At 41.7% G+C, this 16986-nt stretch overlaps 1 protein-coding gene across 2 annotated transcripts in view; it reads left to right on the forward strand.

Moving 5' to 3' along the window:
* The window catches only part of HLF (HLF transcription factor, PAR bZIP family member), a 65382-nt gene extending 49729 nt beyond the window's left edge, over positions 1 to 15653 (forward strand). Inside the window, exons 3-4 of one of the 2 annotated variants that reach the window (XM_020783955.3) lie at positions 4970 to 5190; positions 8553 to 15653. In XM_020783955.3, coding sequence (XP_020639614.1) covers positions 4970 to 5190; positions 8553 to 8768 — 437 coding nt within the window. In that variant the 3' untranslated portion in view covers positions 8769 to 15653. Of the gene's footprint in view, positions 1 to 4969; positions 5191 to 8549 lie in introns of both variants that reach the window. The other variant, XM_020783948.3, reaches the window with a different exon arrangement.
* Positions 15654 to 16986: the final 1333 nt, after the last annotated feature.

Genomic DNA, 16986 nt, shown 5'->3' on the forward strand with positions numbered 1-16986 from the left:
TATTTGGCAAGCTGATGTTATGACTGATGTTTTACAGAAAAGAGACTAAGATGGAGTGTGTGCATGGTGTGCCCAAAGATGTTCAATGGGGATAATGGATGGTGGATTTGAAACAGCGATTTTCTGGGTCATAGCCAATTCTTTGAGGATGTGTGTTGGCCACAAACCACAAATGTGAGGTGTAGACAAACCTAACTTAACCATCAAATCTCACCTTCTGATTCTACCCTTATTGTAATATACTATTAAATTAATGAAATAATAGTTGCTAAACCATAACAGGATATGCCCAGTTTTCAACACTTGGCACCATGTAAAATTGGCCCACAGTCTGAGGAAGAAACTTTCTGATAATAGTACTGTACAAGCATTAACAATGGAATTCCTTGGGGGGCTCCCTTTTTAAAAAAAATCTGGGGAGAAACAGCCCTTTGATCCACCTTTCTCTTCTCCCAAGTGTTCTGCAGCCCTTCCTGGAAGCAAATGCCATTGGTGCCATTTCACAGGCGGTCTTATGTAAGGCATTGCTTCCCTTGAATTCCCTTGGCAGTGACCTTTACAGCAGCTTCGTCCAGCCCTAACCATACCCTCATTTCTCCGTTCAGTGTCCTGTTGTTCTGGAAATCAACACATGATGTGAGAATTCATTTCAAATGAGATACTCACAATTTTTATTTATGTTTCTTACTTTGGCTCAAACCTCTTGCTGGCGTTTCTTTGGAAAGACGTTGGTGGAACAGAGTTGGGGGTTGGGGAAGACAAGTCTAGAAGATGTACCATTTGTAATATACAAAGATGAAAGATGAGGAACCTTTATGTACACTTGGGTACATGCAAAGAGTCATGCACATTGTCCTTCCCCCGCCACCAACAACATGTAAATAGCAGAGATGGGGACTCGAGGGTCACAACTTGCTGTGAAGTCCAAGTTAAGTTGCACCAGTGACTTGACTCGGACTCAACTGGGGGGGGGGGGTTCAGGGGGGTGACTTGCAATCTATTTGCAACTCAGACCCATTTGTCTGAGTTGCATTATCATATGCTTATAGTCCTCCATACCTGCTGCCTCTGCAACCTGCATCATCTTCAGAGGCAGCAGGCCTGGCTTCCCTTCCAGGAGCTGGCTGCTTTCCCTCCCTATGCATGTGCCACCCAGCTGATAGGTTGTGCATGCAGAGAGGCAGGAGCCGGTTATGGGGGGGGGGGCACACAGATCCAAAGCGAGTTCAGCTTTTGGTTCACACAAAGGCCAGAAAGCCTCCCCCCCGGGGAATATGTATGCAGCTGCACTTTCGGGTATACTCAAATACTACAAGTTTAAGGCTCAAATATTAGAGCAATAAAATTACAGCTGGCTGGGGAGTTCATTGGTTTAATTAATTAATCTGACCCAGAAAAAAGGGAATGGTAAACCACTTCTGAGTATTCTCTAACTGGGAAACCCTGAAAAGAGTCTCTCTTAAGTCAGAATTGACTTGACAGCATGCACAAACGTTAAAAGAAGGAAAAGCAAAGCCATTTGATTCCCCCTCTCCCAAGTCTCCGTCCAAGTCTTTCAGGAATCTCTGAGTAAATGTGTAGATGTGGCTTATACTTGCAAAGTAAAAGTAAAATGTGATTAGATTGCTCATATGCTCAGCTCCTGGTTCTTCAGTAATAAATTGTCACCTGAAAGTTTAACAGGTCTCTGAAGAAACTCTTGGTAACTGTTCCACAGTCTTATGCAAAAATGTCAGCCAGCTTTGAGAAATTAGAGCTTGATGTAGTCATTGCGTTGCACACCCCAAACATGGTTGATCCACATTCATGGTCAGTCTCAGTGAGAAAAGGATAGGAATAATCAAGCTTGGATTCTGTGTAGAACCATCAGAGTTCTGGCATTAGACCACTAAAATCACACAGACAAGCACCGGCTTTTGAGTCCTGCAGGACCTTTCATCCGGCTAGACATTACAGAGATGGGGAGGGAAGTTACAGAAGCAACAGAAAAGTCCCTATAGTTATGGTCAGGTGCAGAGGGCATACCTTCTTGTTTTAAGAAAAATTGAAAACAGAGCCTGCAACCTTGTAGATTCAGATCTTTTTAGGTTTCAGCCCAGGCAGTGTAGAGTTCATTATCCTTCCCAGTCTTGGTGGACAAAGAGTTGCCAAGATTGGGAATGACAATTACATGTATATTGCCTGGCATGAAATCTGAAATTTGGTACACCTGTTTGTGAGATTATAGTTATTTTTGGATTGTGTAGAAGGAGCACACAACTTTTTACTTCCCTTTCCTTTCTTTCCTATTCCATTTAGCTTCCCTTCCCCCTTTCTTTTCTTTCCCTACCCTTTCCCCCTTCCTTTCCCTTTCCTTTCCACCTCCCTTTCCCTTTCTTTTCCCCCTTCCTTTCCTTTCCTTGCACAAAGAGGTTGTGCTAAACCTGAAGTGGGATTTTCTCCACAAAAACTTTCAATTGGATTGATTTTTAGTGGTCCAATTAGAAGGTATCACCCACTCTTATGGTATAGCTAGTTATTATTATAGAACTGCTGAATAGCTCAGCGTTTTAGGTATCTGGCTGCAGAGCCAGAGATTGGGAGCCCATTTCCCCATTGTGCTTCCCTCAAAGAGGTTGGACTTGGTGATCCATCGGGTCCCTTCCAGCTCTGTCGTTCTAAGATGATGATGATGATGATGATGATGATAATCATGTGCCTTCCAGTCAATTCTTTTCCCTTTTCAAAATATATTTTATTTTTCTTGTAGAAGGGATACAGAAGGGGAAGGGGGGTTTGGATTGGAGCCAATTGGTTTTACAGATTCTTCACATTATTGACGTTTTGGAACTTCCCATAATTTGTTACTCAATCTACCAATTATTCCTTCACTTATCTACAGTAAATACTTCAAAATCGGTATTCTCTGCATGAATATTAATCTATACTCAGTTTTATAGGAGTCTCCTTGTTTATGTATCTTATCCGTGTCTCTAGTGTTCAAAACCATATACCATACATTCATTTCCCCCCTCTTTTAACAGAAAGTCCAACAAGGTTCCCCAAATTGTTCTGAAGTTCATTTGGCCTTAATTAAAGCTGACAATTTCACCATTTCAGCTATTTCCAGAATCTTAAATAGCCATTCTTCCACTGCAGGTGTTTTGTTCAATTTCCAGTATGGCACATAAAGAAGTCTTGCAGCTGTTGTCATATATCTGATTATCACTGCTTTATTCTGTTCTACTCGATTGTCTACTATGCTCTTAAAAAAACAATTCTGGTTTCAGTTGCAGGTTAATTTTCAATATTTCTTACATTGTTGGGTGAATTTGCTTCCAAATTAGAAATTTTCTTTAAGGTTATAACTCCTTAGAAATTTCAGTCTGTACTTCCACATATCCTCCCATTGTTCCATTTGAACATTGTAACCAAATATTTGTGCCCATTTAACCATGCACTCTTTGACCTGCGCTTCCTCTGTATTTAATTTCAAAAGCATTTTATACATCTTAGAAATCAAATGGTCCACATTGTTACACAGTTCTTTTTCGAACATAGATTTTTCTTCCTCAAATTCAAATGCTTTTCTCTCTGCTTTGATTCTTTCTCATAGTTGTACATATGCAAACAATTGACAAACATAGCCATCCTCCACTAAGTCCTCTCTTGACCACGTCTTAGATTCCCGCTGCTCTAGTTTTAAAATATCTTTATAGGTTAACCATTTACCATTGTGGGGATACCCATAGGGGCATTTTTGGTGAAAGTCTTACTTTTAAAATGTTCCAGATCCTTAAAATAGCTTGCCTTTTGTACCTTCAAGTAAATTCTGATTTATAGCAAAATTTTTCAGGGTTTTCTAGACAAAGAGTTCCAAGAAGAGATTTACTGTAGTCCCTCTTCCGGGGATGCCCTGGGACTGTATAGCTTGCCCAAGGCTGCACAGGCTGGCTGTACTCACAGGCGGCACACATCTTTTAAAAACGTAACTATTTAATTTCCGTTTCTCAAAACTAAACTTCAAATGAGATAATTGCTTTAAAAACAGAACAGCATCTGAATGGTACAAGACTCCAGCTGTGCAAAGCTTTGAAGAGTTACTCTGTTTTTTTGTCTATAACTGCTAGAAGCTGGGAGCAGTCATTTTAAATGTAAGTTTTCAAGCTCTGCGCTTATGGCACCACGTCATACAACTCTGTGCACAAGAAATAATGTCTACAGAAATGTCTTAACTTGAGTCAATTTGCTTACAGAATTTGCATCCCATTGCAGCTCAACAGGATTCCAGCCATTATTTTAGATATTTTTAAACTTGTGATCATAAATATTTGTTAGAACTTAGAAACATTCCCTTATTGGGTGGGAAGCCTACAAAAAATGCCCAGAATGTCTAGTTCACATGAGCTATTTCACGTTGCACTCCAAAAATTTTTTTCTAAACTTTGATATTTATAATTTGCAGTTTTAGGCATCTGTGTTATTTTACTGAAAAATCATCCTTAACCCTTGTGAAGCAGGCAGGGTCATTAAACCAATTAACAAGAACAGGAATAGTGAGGTCATGATAAAAGTAACTCAAAAAGTTATATTACCAAAAAGGTGAGTTTATCTCAAATTACAGTAGTAATGTACCATAGTTATATCTGGGGAAAGGAACTAGTCCTTAATTATTTGTAACTGGTTACTTCCAAGCTGTGACTTGCCTACAGTGAAGTAGTTTACAATTGCAAATAGCAGTAACAGTGAAATAGCAGTCCCAGTGAACATGGCTTAGGACGGCTAATAGTGCAGAAGGTCAGGTCAGGTGACATAAAGGAACCAATATGGGGTTGTCCTATGCTGCGAGACTGTGGGCACAGCTCTGTGGGAATGGGAGGCATAAATTTAAGGAAATGCTGAAGAAGCATAGAGTGTCAAAGGTGTTGTGTAAGCTGATTTTAGCAGCGTCCCTTTCTGCCTCACGTCATGATTTGCTTGCTTTCTCTAGGTCAGATCTTGCCTACCAGTCGTAACACACCAAGTCCCATTGATCCAGAGACCATTCAGGTTCCAGTCGGATATGAACCTGACCCTGCCGATCTTGCCCTTTCCAGCATTCCCGGCCAGGAGATGTTTGACCCTCGTAAGCGCAAGTTCTCCGAGGAAGAGCTGAAGCCACAGCCCATGATTAAGAAAGCTCGCAAAGTGTTCATTCCAGAAGATCTGAAGGTAATTTGGAACTGGTACCCATCCTATGGCAAAGCCATGGTAGAATTAAACTATTTGCAGAATGAAACTGCTCGAAATGTTTCCATAATAACTGGATTTGGCCCTCAAAATGTGCTTGAATTTTCCAGTATCCTGAGAAAAGGTCCTTCTCTGCACTGCCCTCCTACTGTGTCCCAACTCTCTGGATTTAAAGGGAACTGCTGTTGAACCACTGTAGAACTTTACCAAGAGAGAAGTTAAGGAGGAAAACAGAGATTGGAAAATTGCCTTTTTTGGACGACAGATTTCAGAAGCTCATATACATGGTCACTGGCCATGACGGCTGTGGGTTTCTGGAAGCTGTAGAAACAAAAACAAACAAACAAACACCTAAACTAAGCTAAAAAGGGCTACTTTCCCCATTCCTGATTAAAAGAAATGAATGACAATAACCCTCAAAAAGAGGCCTAGAATGGGTTTCCAGTTTAAAGATCTTGGTGAAAATTCGTAGCATGGCAAGGTTTGAATCATGCAAGCACTTCCTTCCTTCCTTTTTAATCTAGCCTCCAGCTTGACGAAGGAACCCCAGAGCAAGAGGGTTCTCCACAAATAGGATTTCAGTCCCTCCTTGAAGGCCTCCAGCAAAGAAGAGCCAACCAGCCCTTAAGTGTGACGGTGCTTCCAATGTCAAACACCTTTTTGCAAACTGCGCTTGATCAAAATCATCCAGAGGTTCAGCTTAAATCTACCTGCCTGTGGCTTGATGCCATTGGATCTGATGGCGCAGGATTCAATAGGCTTTCTTGAGCGTAGGTGGGCTGTATTTAAACATCAGGGCCACTGGTGCCTTTGGGATTTTTTAAAAATAATATTAGAATAAAATGATACGTAATAACTTAAATGCAACACATAAAGTATGTCATCTTGAGTTCACTTGTGAGAGACAAGGGCAGTACAAATAAAATAACATGCACCAAAGCTTACTGTTGCGTCCTTGGGGAAACAATTAGGATTTAGTTCTTAGGGTTGATCTGGAATTTCTATACCATTCAGAGAAGCAGAGTACAGGTATTAAGATGTGCATATTTGCTTTACTTAGGGATCCATTTAGCCAATTGTGAATGATTTGAATAATGACTTGTGTGCATTTCTTAGCACGCAGGAGAACTTGTGAAATTTCCTACCTCACAGTAGCTCTGCTGTTTGCTACTTAGCCTCTAGTAGCAAAATGCTCACCCCTGGCCAAAAACAAACTAACAAACAAGAACAAAATTTTTAAAAATCCTCTCCAAAGGTTTCCTGGCAAGGATCTGGAAATGTCTGGTGCCAGTGATCAGACTTTTCTGTTTGGACACTCAGATGACATGGTGGGGATCGTGGCCTTGGCTTCATTTGAACTGGCAAGAAGGGCTCCCCTCTCCTCTTTAGAAAAAGCTTGGCAGAAGGTTTGCTCTCCTTCCCGCTGCCGCCCGTTTTCTCTGCTGTCCCTTTCTCAGGATGCTGGTTGGCTGCTGAGGTCTGTAACGGGGGTAAGCAGATTAGGCCCATCCATCATTTCTGGCCTGCATGTGATTCTCTACTTCTTTCAGGCCCCAGATTAAAGGATTTGCCTTTGTAATTTGTTAAAATAAAGATGTATGTGGCCCAGATCGCCCAGGAAAGAATGGAAATAAAAGCTGGTTTTTATGGAGAGGAGAGAAAATATAAGCCAAGTGGATGGTAGCTATTAGAAGGGTTTTTGGTTCTCCCTTGCCTCAACGAAGAAAACTGGGGGCTGGGGTGGATTTAGGCAGCAGGCTTCACTCTGCAGCCAGGCTATTGAAGCCAGTAGTGCCACTTTAATGATCACGTCAACTCATGCCAGGGCTACCTCTGAATTCTTGAGTTCGGCTTGAGTTTCATTTCCGTTTCACTTCATAAACAGCAGTCAGAAAAGCAAAAACAAAGGACACACAAATATATGAGTGGGAAACTTTTTTAAAATGAAAGAAAAGAAAGAAAGAAAGAAAGAAAGAAAGAAAGAAAGAAAGAAAGAAAGAAAGAAAGAAAGAAAGAAAGAAAGAAAGAAAGAAAGAAAGAAAGAAAGAAAGAAAGAAAGAAAGAAAGAAAGAAAGAAAGAAAGAAAGAAAGAAAGAAAGAAAGAAAGAAAGAAAGCCCTTAGTGCTTAAGGCATTGGGATTGTGGAAAAATGTGAAGCTCAGGAACTCATCAGAGCAGTCCCCATGGCCGTGTCCCCCCCATCCCACAGGAATCCATAGCTTTGCTCCATTTACATCCTGCTTTTCTGTTACTTATATTCTAAAGAGCTAACACTGTGCTTTAAGGAATTTAGTACTATAATGAACAACAGACAAGCAAAATAAAAACAAAAACTAGACAATAATGCTGGGAAAAGCTGGAGGTAACCCCAAAAGAGAAGGTCAAAAACAAGATGGCGTGACTTAATAAAGGTTTTAAATTTTCAAGAGCTGAGCAGGTCTCCTAATGATACAACCCTTTGGAGGTCATTAATGCATCAGGTCATCATAAATCAGAAGCGCCTTGATGGCATATAGCAACATTTTTTTGAAAAATCTCACAATTGATTTTACAGGGCAGGACTATAATTCTGTGTGGGACTCAGCTTCATTGAACTCAGTGCCCTTTGCCTGTGATAACCTGTAAACAGATTGTACTTTAAAAAAAAATCTTCAGCCACTGAAAGCCCTGTTTATCACTTTTAATGAGAAATGCAAATGATCTTGCAGAGAGGCTCTGGGTTGTTTTTGAATTGCTAGAGTGAGGTGGTAGCACTGTTAAATTAAAAAGTCAAAAGTCTGTAGCCTCTCTTTAAGTAGTGTCCTCATTCTTTGGCTACCCCTGTGATTATATGTCACAGCGAATCTTGAAAGTCCCATTATCAACTCAGTCACTTGCCAGAGTAAGTAAAACCTATGGATTAACCTGTTGCTCTAGCAAATGAGGGTGTATCTAATTACAGCCTTAAAGCTTTCTGCTACAAATTTGGACTCCTCTGGCTGCATCCGATATAATACTGGGATCTGTATTAGAATTCTGTGCTGTAGTTTGGGGAAGGACACAACTTGAGTATCCAAAGTACCTCATTAAACTACAAATCCCAGGATTCTGAGGAATGGAACCAGAGGGTTCAAAGTGATGATCAGACTGTTACCACAAAGTGCCAATTCACTGGGTGTCCCTGGTTCCTGCCGCATTCCCCTGCATGGCCTTCCCATTTTGCCACTGACCTGCCGAGTGCCTGACTTGAATGAAACAAAATACCCCCAGCCGGCCGCCATGAGTGCTTAGGCAGCCGGTCTGGGACTCCTTTAATTTGCTGAAATCTAATGCCTTCTGGCTTCCTCTCTGTTATTCATGAGCAGGATGACAAATACTGGGCAAGACGCAGAAAGAACAACATGGCTGCCAAGCGGTCTAGAGATGCCCGGAGGCTGAAGGAGAACCAGATTGCCATCCGCGCCTCATTCCTCGAGAAAGAGAACACCGCCCTGCGCCAGGAGGTGGCTGACCTACGGAAAGAGCTGGGCAAATGCAAGAACGTCCTTGCCAAGTATGAAGCCCGACACGGCCCCCTGTAAATGGCATTTTCCCCCCACCCCACTTTCTGGTTTTCCCCTTCTTCCCTGTCCCCCTAACCCCCCCCCCAGGTTGGCATTTAAATAGATGGACTCCTCTTTGATAGCACCAAACCTAACCAACGTTTCAGTCATCAGCACTTTACCGGAAAGCAGAAACAAAACCAATGTACAACTCTTTTTGTCCATGGACGCATGTAGAGGCATGCGTGTATGCAGGGGTGTGTTTGTGTGTGAGTGTGCACGTGCATCTCAGCACTGTTCATTTTAAAGTAGCCCTCCAAACAGGGCGGCATATTTTCCCTCGGACTGCTGAGATTGGCCACAATAAGCTTTTTATTAGATAAGTACATATATGTATATGTTTTTTTTCCAGTGCTGCTTCAGACTAGCTATGTTTTATCTTACTGTATTCTTGATTTAACTTGGGGGAGGGGAAAGAAAAAATCCCCAATATAAAAGAGAAGAGAAATGGGAGAGGGGAGACAGGAGAGAGGAAAGGGTGTGTGTGTAAATCTCTTTCCAGTCTCTCGTTTAAATATGCCTAATCAGACAATGCTAACTTGCTAATTAAAAAAATGCACAAATGATACTTTAATGCTACACTGCAAAAATATTAATTTATAGATTTGCTTCCTTCCTTCCTGTTTGTTTGTTTCTTCCTGTGTTCATAAGTTTCAAGAGTAGACTATATCTTCAGATTCACACTGCTGTCCATAGTTTTCCTCCTAGTAGGCTCCATAAGAAACAGCTGTGTGTGTCCTTCAATTGCCACGAAGCCTGGAACACATTGATAGTAGTACTACAGACAGATCACAGTGTATTTTTTAAAAACATTATTTTGCATTGCCTAAACCTAAGCAATAATCCGATTGTATGCTAGTCATCTGCAATGTTTCTGGTGGCCATCGGATGACCTCTTTTCCTAATGAGAGTACTTTTTACTGTTTTGCTCATTTTTATCAGGAATAGTAAGGAATTATTGATAGGCTGCTACAAATATTCCTGAAAGAGCAAGACAAAAACTCCAGAGATCCTCGCATGGCCAGTCCAAGTTTTGTCTTACCTTAGGCAAATTGAAATATTGCTTCCCCCTCTCCCCCCACTTATGCTCCATACTATACTGAGCATAACATGGGATTAATTCAATAACTGAGTAGGATAACAGACGTTCATTACTCCCTTCACAGCACTTTACAATGGTTATCATTCTCTATACCTCATGGAACCATTGGAGATCCACGTGCTCTCGGTTGCAATTCCAGAGAGGCAGGTGATGTCAAGCTATTCATGCTGGGAATGTCTCTATCTCTCACCCCACTGACATGGGGACTTCAATAGCATAGGCAGCTCTAGAAGGTAGGCACTACAAGACATTGCCTCAATGGGCAGGATAGGCTGATGTACACAGACTGATGTTCCCCATTCCCTCTTTCACAGGGGGAGAAATCTGTGGCTCTCTCTATGTTGCTAGACCACAACTCCCATTAGCTCCCTAGCCAATAGAGCCAAGTGTGATGGGGCTTGGTGGACTGCTATGTCCAAACAACTGGAGGACCACCGCTGGTTGCCCACGCTTCAGCAGATCTATGCTTGTTCTAGGCCCTTCTCACCGTGCTGATCACCTGTCAGTGGTAAGAAGGCCAGGTAGAGTTAGGCCCTTCCTCACTTCTCAGGACAGTCTATCAACGTCCATGGAGGCAAGGACACCTCCATTGATTACCCTTCCATGATGAGGGTGAGAAAGTTGTGCCCATAACACAAGATATATTTCAGTTTGTAAGAGAGCAAAACGAGAACTTTGGAGTTATCCTTGGTGTTCCCGTTCTGGGGCATCTTAGTATTCCTATTATTTCAATTCATATTTGCATTTCTCAAAGTACTGGTTTTGTGATTCAAGTATTTTTTTCTTTTTCCCCAGTTCTGTAATATGTTTTCTGTGGACCTCTCCCTCATTCTGTTTCTGGATTGTTTTGAACAGAGCTTAGAAATGTCCTTCCCTGCTTTTCTTTTCGGTCTATAGCTCCCAAATCCCACTAGCTAGCTGGGCCAATGGGCTGGGAGCTATATTCCGAAAACGTAACTTTCTCAGTGACTCAGAAGTCCTTCTCCCCGATTCCACTTTCCCTTGACGTGTTATTTTGATTGTATCATGAGCTGATGGTTCTCACACTTTCTCCTGTTCTTTTTTTTTTTTTTTAGCTTTGATTTGCTTTCAAAACTTGTGTTGTATTATAGAATGGACTTCTAGGGTATTGCAGGGCAGGGTAGGGAAATGAATGTACAAGAAGCAGGTATATATTGAAAGGGGATGGTGTTGTCGTACTTTGGTTAATCTAATCCATTTCAATGTTTTCTGAAGACCAAAAGAAACTGATTATTACAAAATGTATAAAGTTTATACAGAATCATTAGAGTGTGCTTTTTTTTGTACAGTATTTTTCACAAGGACAAATGCCGAGTGTGTATTTTGGAAGTGTGAGCATGATATATGATATATCACGTATATATTATTATATATATTATATAGACATTATTACAATATGATATATAATATATATAATATATGATACATTAACGTAAATATGATATATTAAGCAGAGGGAGGGAAAGCAAAGGTAGATATTCTGTGCTTATATATTCTCATTAGTATTGTACAGAGAGGAAATGGTTCTAGGACTCCCACTGCACTTAAATTATTTTGTGTTTTTTTTGTAACCACTGATCTTTTAGCATGGTTTTACACTTTATACAGTCCATATCTTTCCAGGCACAGCTGCTCACATGGACAAGGATAGCATGGGGCTCAGCAGAACTGTCCTGCTGTCTCTCATCCTCAGAGTGTCCTGCCTTGGCCCATGTGCTAGTCTTGAATAACTTGGCTGAGAAGCTTAATGGAGAGAAAGAATTGATCAGGTAGTGCTGGGAAGAGCTCAGAGCACAGCATTGCATAAATGCTGAGATGAATGCAGCTCTGTTGAGCCTGAGGCAAATCTTTCTTGGTGTAAGAAGTTGTGTCATGTGTGAGGATGGATTCTACCCTAAATATTTAAACAGTTTAAACTACCCTAAATATTTAAAAGTTTGCCACAGTCCTTCCAGCAAACAATAGTTTTCTCTTCCTTCCTTCCTTCCTTCCTTCCTTCCTTCCTTCCTTCCTTCCTTCCTTCCTTCCTTCCTTCCTTCCTTCCTTCCTTCCTTCCTTCCTTCCTTCCTTCCTTCCTTCCTTCCTTCCTTCCTTCCTTCCTTCCTTCCTTCCTTCCTTCCTTCCTTCCTTCGAATCTATTGTGCAGTGACCAGATTTATGCTGTGATGCTGGTCACAGAGTTTAGGCCACACAAGTATGATAAGGATGGTGCTGTAACTTAATTAAAGTGTTGTCGTGCTTACGTTGTCAACCTTCTCTCACATTTCAGATCTGCTGCTGTGGGGAAAAACTGTCTCCACCACAGGGAATTTCCCTCCCCCCTCCTTTTTTTCATTGCTAGGCTTCGTAAAACAAGGGTCCTTTCAGAGCAAAGTAGGTCTCTCTCTAAGGAAGTCCAGACTCAGTGGGATGGGGAGTCTTAAGAGTCTCCTTGGTCCCTTCCAATGGATACCTCAGTTGAACTTGAAGACAGAGGGCTAGTACTCTGGTGCAGTGCAGTTGCCCATGTCCTCTGTCCTCTGGGAATAAGTAGTTCAGAGGAATTTAGGATTGTTCCCCACATTAGAGGTGAACCTAAGTTTGTCATCCAGTGCTCTCTCAGCAGGGAGCTGCTGCTAATTACCGGTTCCCGACAAGCATGACCCTGTTTGTCACATTCACATACCTTACCTTTCCAGGATTAAGCTGGCACCTAAAATGCAGTGACTAGTGTGGGCCTCAGGTACTCTTAGTTCCCAGTGAAGACAATGGCTGAAATTCTGTTGCTTGGCACAATAAGTAGGCTCATTTGAATCAGGGGAATTTACCGAAGAGTTGACTCATCAAATTGCCACTGATTCAGTGGGTCTACTCTTGTGCAACATTTACTGAGCAGCAGGATTTCTGCCAAGGGAACCTAAAGTACACAGAACTTTCTCTGAACTACATCTCTTGTGTAGGTTTTATGGACACAGGGAAGTGAGATTCTCTCCCTCTCTCCCTCCCTCCATAGTAATCACCCCTTTCCTGCTGGTCCTAAGTTTTTTCAGTGGCCCCAATCCTTCAATTTTTCTCTTACCCAACCCTGCCCTTTTTCACATTGGGCACAGCCATGTGAACCATCCGTGATAGGTTTTTGCCTTTGTTTCACTTAAGCAGCCTTGAGAACTTGATATCTAGTCCTGGTGAGGATAACTACAGCAAAATTCAGACACCCACCTGGCATACAAGTCTATAATGGTGCTATACATATTTCTAAAAGATATACATGTATCCTCAAAGCAAACACTTTTCCATTCCATAAAATTTCACTTAAATCCAAAGGCAATTTTTAAACAATTGTGCTTTGGCCTGCTGGAAAAGGTACCCAAATATCTCAGTTACATTAAAAGGCTAGATTTTGGTGGACCATTATTTCAGTGGATATATTTGTTGCAGCTTCCCTTAAAATAAGAGAGTTTTTTTTTTAAAAAAAAAATGGGAGAACATACTTGATAAAAATTTAGAATTTCGATGGCAATCAGTAATGACAATTCATACTAACTGTAAATCAAAAGTAAGGGGCACAATCCACACGAGGTTAATTGCTCACTGATTCCAGGGGGAAGAGGTAAGCGCATGACTGAGTCTCTCCTGTTGAACTCAATGGGACTGAATAGTGGTTAACTTTTGCTGCTTAAAATCTAGGGTTTTAAGAAATGGCAAAGCACAGATAAGTAACCTGTTTGGACTTTAACTTGCCAGAATTCCCCCAGCCAATCTAGCCAGCTTTGCAGTCCAAAAAGTAAATTTTTCTGAGCTCTGAATGTCTGTCTCCCACCCTCCAAGATAGCGGCAGGCTGTCAGTATAAAAAAGTAGAATTTCTATAATTTTACATGTCTTTATGGCTGAATACGCACCACTTTTTTCACCTGATGATCCTTGCATGCTGTTTGTGAGTTTGGAAATGTTCCAGTCCCCCTTCCAGTATAATTCCTAGGACTCCGCTGGCCATGGGAACAAAATGATCGACTCTCCCTCTGCCATTCCAGTTGGTGCGCCTTTTTAAAAACTAGCCCAGTCAGTTAAAAACTGTATTTCAGTGCTGCCAGTAGAGGAAAGGATTTCCTGCTTCAGTGGCCCACATGGCAACATGCACTAGAAACATTTTTGCAGACTGGTCACTTCTATGAACTTGTTTGGGAGACTTATTTAGAGTCACTGAGGAAATGTGTTTTTGACGTATTTGAAACAACAGTATGATCTGGTAGGCCTGGACATTTATTTCCAGGCATAACAATATGCCATGGTTTTTGTAGTCATGGATATGGTGTTGTTCAGATACATTTATGGGAAGTCAGCAGTGTGCACTTGTGCAAAGAGCGAGGAATTTGAGGCCTTCAAGATATAGGTGAACCAAAACAACCATTATCCCTGACCGTTAGAAATTCTGGCTAGGGCTGAAGTTCAGAGTTTGGAGTTCAGAGTCCAAAATCAACTGGAAAGAGACATATTTGTCTATCCTTGACTGCATGCTACCATCCAGTCACACAACCTCTTAACGTCATGCCCTTGCTGGGTCCACAAGCTGGTGAAACACCTTTCAGTCTCCTTCCCAGGATCATGTGCTGACTCTCCAACTGGCTTCCTTGACATTTTGGGTTTCGACCTGGGCCTTCCAAGACTCCTGGAAAAATTCTTTAAGAGGGACAGACCAAGTTAAAATTCAGAGGCAATCAGGAAAGCATCCTCCATCATCATGGAGGGGAAAGAATTGCTACAAAAATATTATAGGACATTGGGGAGGATGATTTCATTGCTGGTGCTTGAGTTCTGACCCAATGTCATGGTCACAGGATATTGGTTGGAGCTGAAATAGGTTCCAGGCAGTGCCCACAGGTCACAGGGTATGTAGCAGGTATAGCCAGCCATTAGATTGTCCAGAGGGCCAATCTAAATCAGGTGACACGGGAAGAGGGATGGCAGCCCTTTTCTAAATCCCCAGCGCCCATAGCTAGTGGAGGCATAACATGCTTGCCTGGCAAATTGGCAAAATGTTGGAGACTTCCTAAAACATGATTATCACAGTATATCCTCTCTTCTGAAGTCAGCCATCAGCTTAGACCAAGATGGGGGAACCCTGTGGCCCACCAAAAACTGAATATGGCAGCGGTCTTCAGCTCCAGCCAGCATAGCTAATGGTCAAGTATTGTGGGGTTAGAGATCCTGCAACATCTGGAAGACTGCTGGTTCCTTCCCACTTGGCTTGGTGGGAAAATAAATTCCTGGCCCCCGGTGACTGCCCACAATCCCAGTTTGGTTCAGGAATGTCAGTTACCTGCCACTGCTTTGTAGAGTTAAGATCCCATGCCATTCCCTATGAGTGTGGAGTCATTGGATGAATGAAACGTAGCCTTATCTTCTGAATTACAGTTCCTTCTGTGGGGTTCTCTGCCTTTATTCTTGCTTGGAACATTATGTGCGCGTGTGTATGTGTATAGGTGCATTAGCACATGTGTGTACTCTGAGAAGAAGAAGAAGAAGATTTGGGTATTTTTCTTTTCATTTGGAAGAATATATAAAATCTTTTCTCTCTCTCAAGTGATCAACCATTGTATTTCTGGCAACACCACAAGGCAGCATCTGTTACGAAGAGTTTAACAAATAAGATCAAATTAAATGTCTCTCATGAAATTGATTGCGTTCTCTATGCTTTTCAGCCCAAATCTTTCTGTCTGTTATTCTTTAATGTTTAATAAAAACATATAATTTTTTTCTCCTCTTGGATCTCTTGTTTATTTTCATGCACTGGGATAGACGTTTCTGTGGCTGCCTGTGCTTTTCTCCCAAACATTTTGGTACAGTTGTTTGCCATGATCACATGCTGCAGTCTTCCTTCACAACAGTGGCTTTCTAATGTTGTTGAACACCAGTTCTCATCAACCACACACAGTCTGCTCACTGGTGAAGGACCATGGGAATAGTAGTTTTCAACAGGCAAGAGCTGACAGGCTCACTAGCCTGCCTTATAAAAATGTTGTAGTAGAAAGTGATAAATTCGAAGCAGAGAGATACCCAAATACAAAATCCTCATTTACCTCGGAAGCTGATTTGCTCAAGTTATATTATCTCAGCCTATCCTTTTTTTCTGGAATAGTTATGAGGATAACATGGGGGTACTCTCATGCAGTAAGACAACTGATTTGTTTGAAATATGGTGCTGATACGCTGAACTACCAGAAAGACAAGCAAGTGAGTCCTAGATCAAATCAAGCCTTCCTCTGGAGGCAGAGAGAGAGAGAGAGAGAAAGAGAGAGCTGAGGCTATCATACTTTGGGCACATAGCAAGAAGGCAAGATTCAATGGAAAAGACAATAATGCTGGGAAAAGCTGAAGGCAGCAAGAAAATAGGAAAACCAAAACATAAGATGGATTGACTCTATCAAGCCTTGAGTTTACAAGAGCTGGGCAGGGCAGTTGAAGACAAGACATTTTGGAGATCACTCATTCCTAGGGTTGCCATATGTCAGAAGCGACTTGACAGCACCTAACAACAACAGCCTCATGCACAATGACCTACATAATTTGGAATTCAGAAAAGGAATGGGCGGGATGGGCTGTGCTTTAGTGGTACCGCATATTTTTTACTTGTTAGAATCCCAAGTTAAACTTGTAAATAAAATGGAGAGCCATTGCCCATCAGTTTTAAAACAATTCTGAGCAAGATGGACCAGTGGTCTGAATTAGTATAAGGATGTTTCTTGTGTTCCTATGAGAGAAAATATGAGAAACACAGAGTCTTTCTCATTAGCCTCCCTAACTTCTCAGGAAGTGGTAACTAGGCATCACTGGGTTATGTTAGAAAGCTGTTTCAGATTGATCTCACCATAATGGTGTGCTTCCAACTAATATTATTCCTGCATACAAAAAGGAAATAGATGCTCTTACTAGTAGATTTGGCATAGCACAGGAGGAACCTGTGGCCCTACAGACTGTTGTTAGAGTGCAGCTAAGCCTCACATTAGCCCTAGAAGTCACAGCCATTGGTGGGGGCTCTGAGAGTTACAGTCCAACAACAGCAGGTGGGTCCTTGATTTAGGGCCAAATATGCCCCA

This window comes from Pogona vitticeps, chromosome 2 (genome assembly GCF_051106095.1).
Source record: "Pogona vitticeps strain Pit_001003342236 chromosome 2, PviZW2.1, whole genome shotgun sequence".
In the NCBI taxonomy this organism is placed as follows: Eukaryota; Metazoa; Chordata; class Lepidosauria; order Squamata; family Agamidae; genus Pogona; species Pogona vitticeps.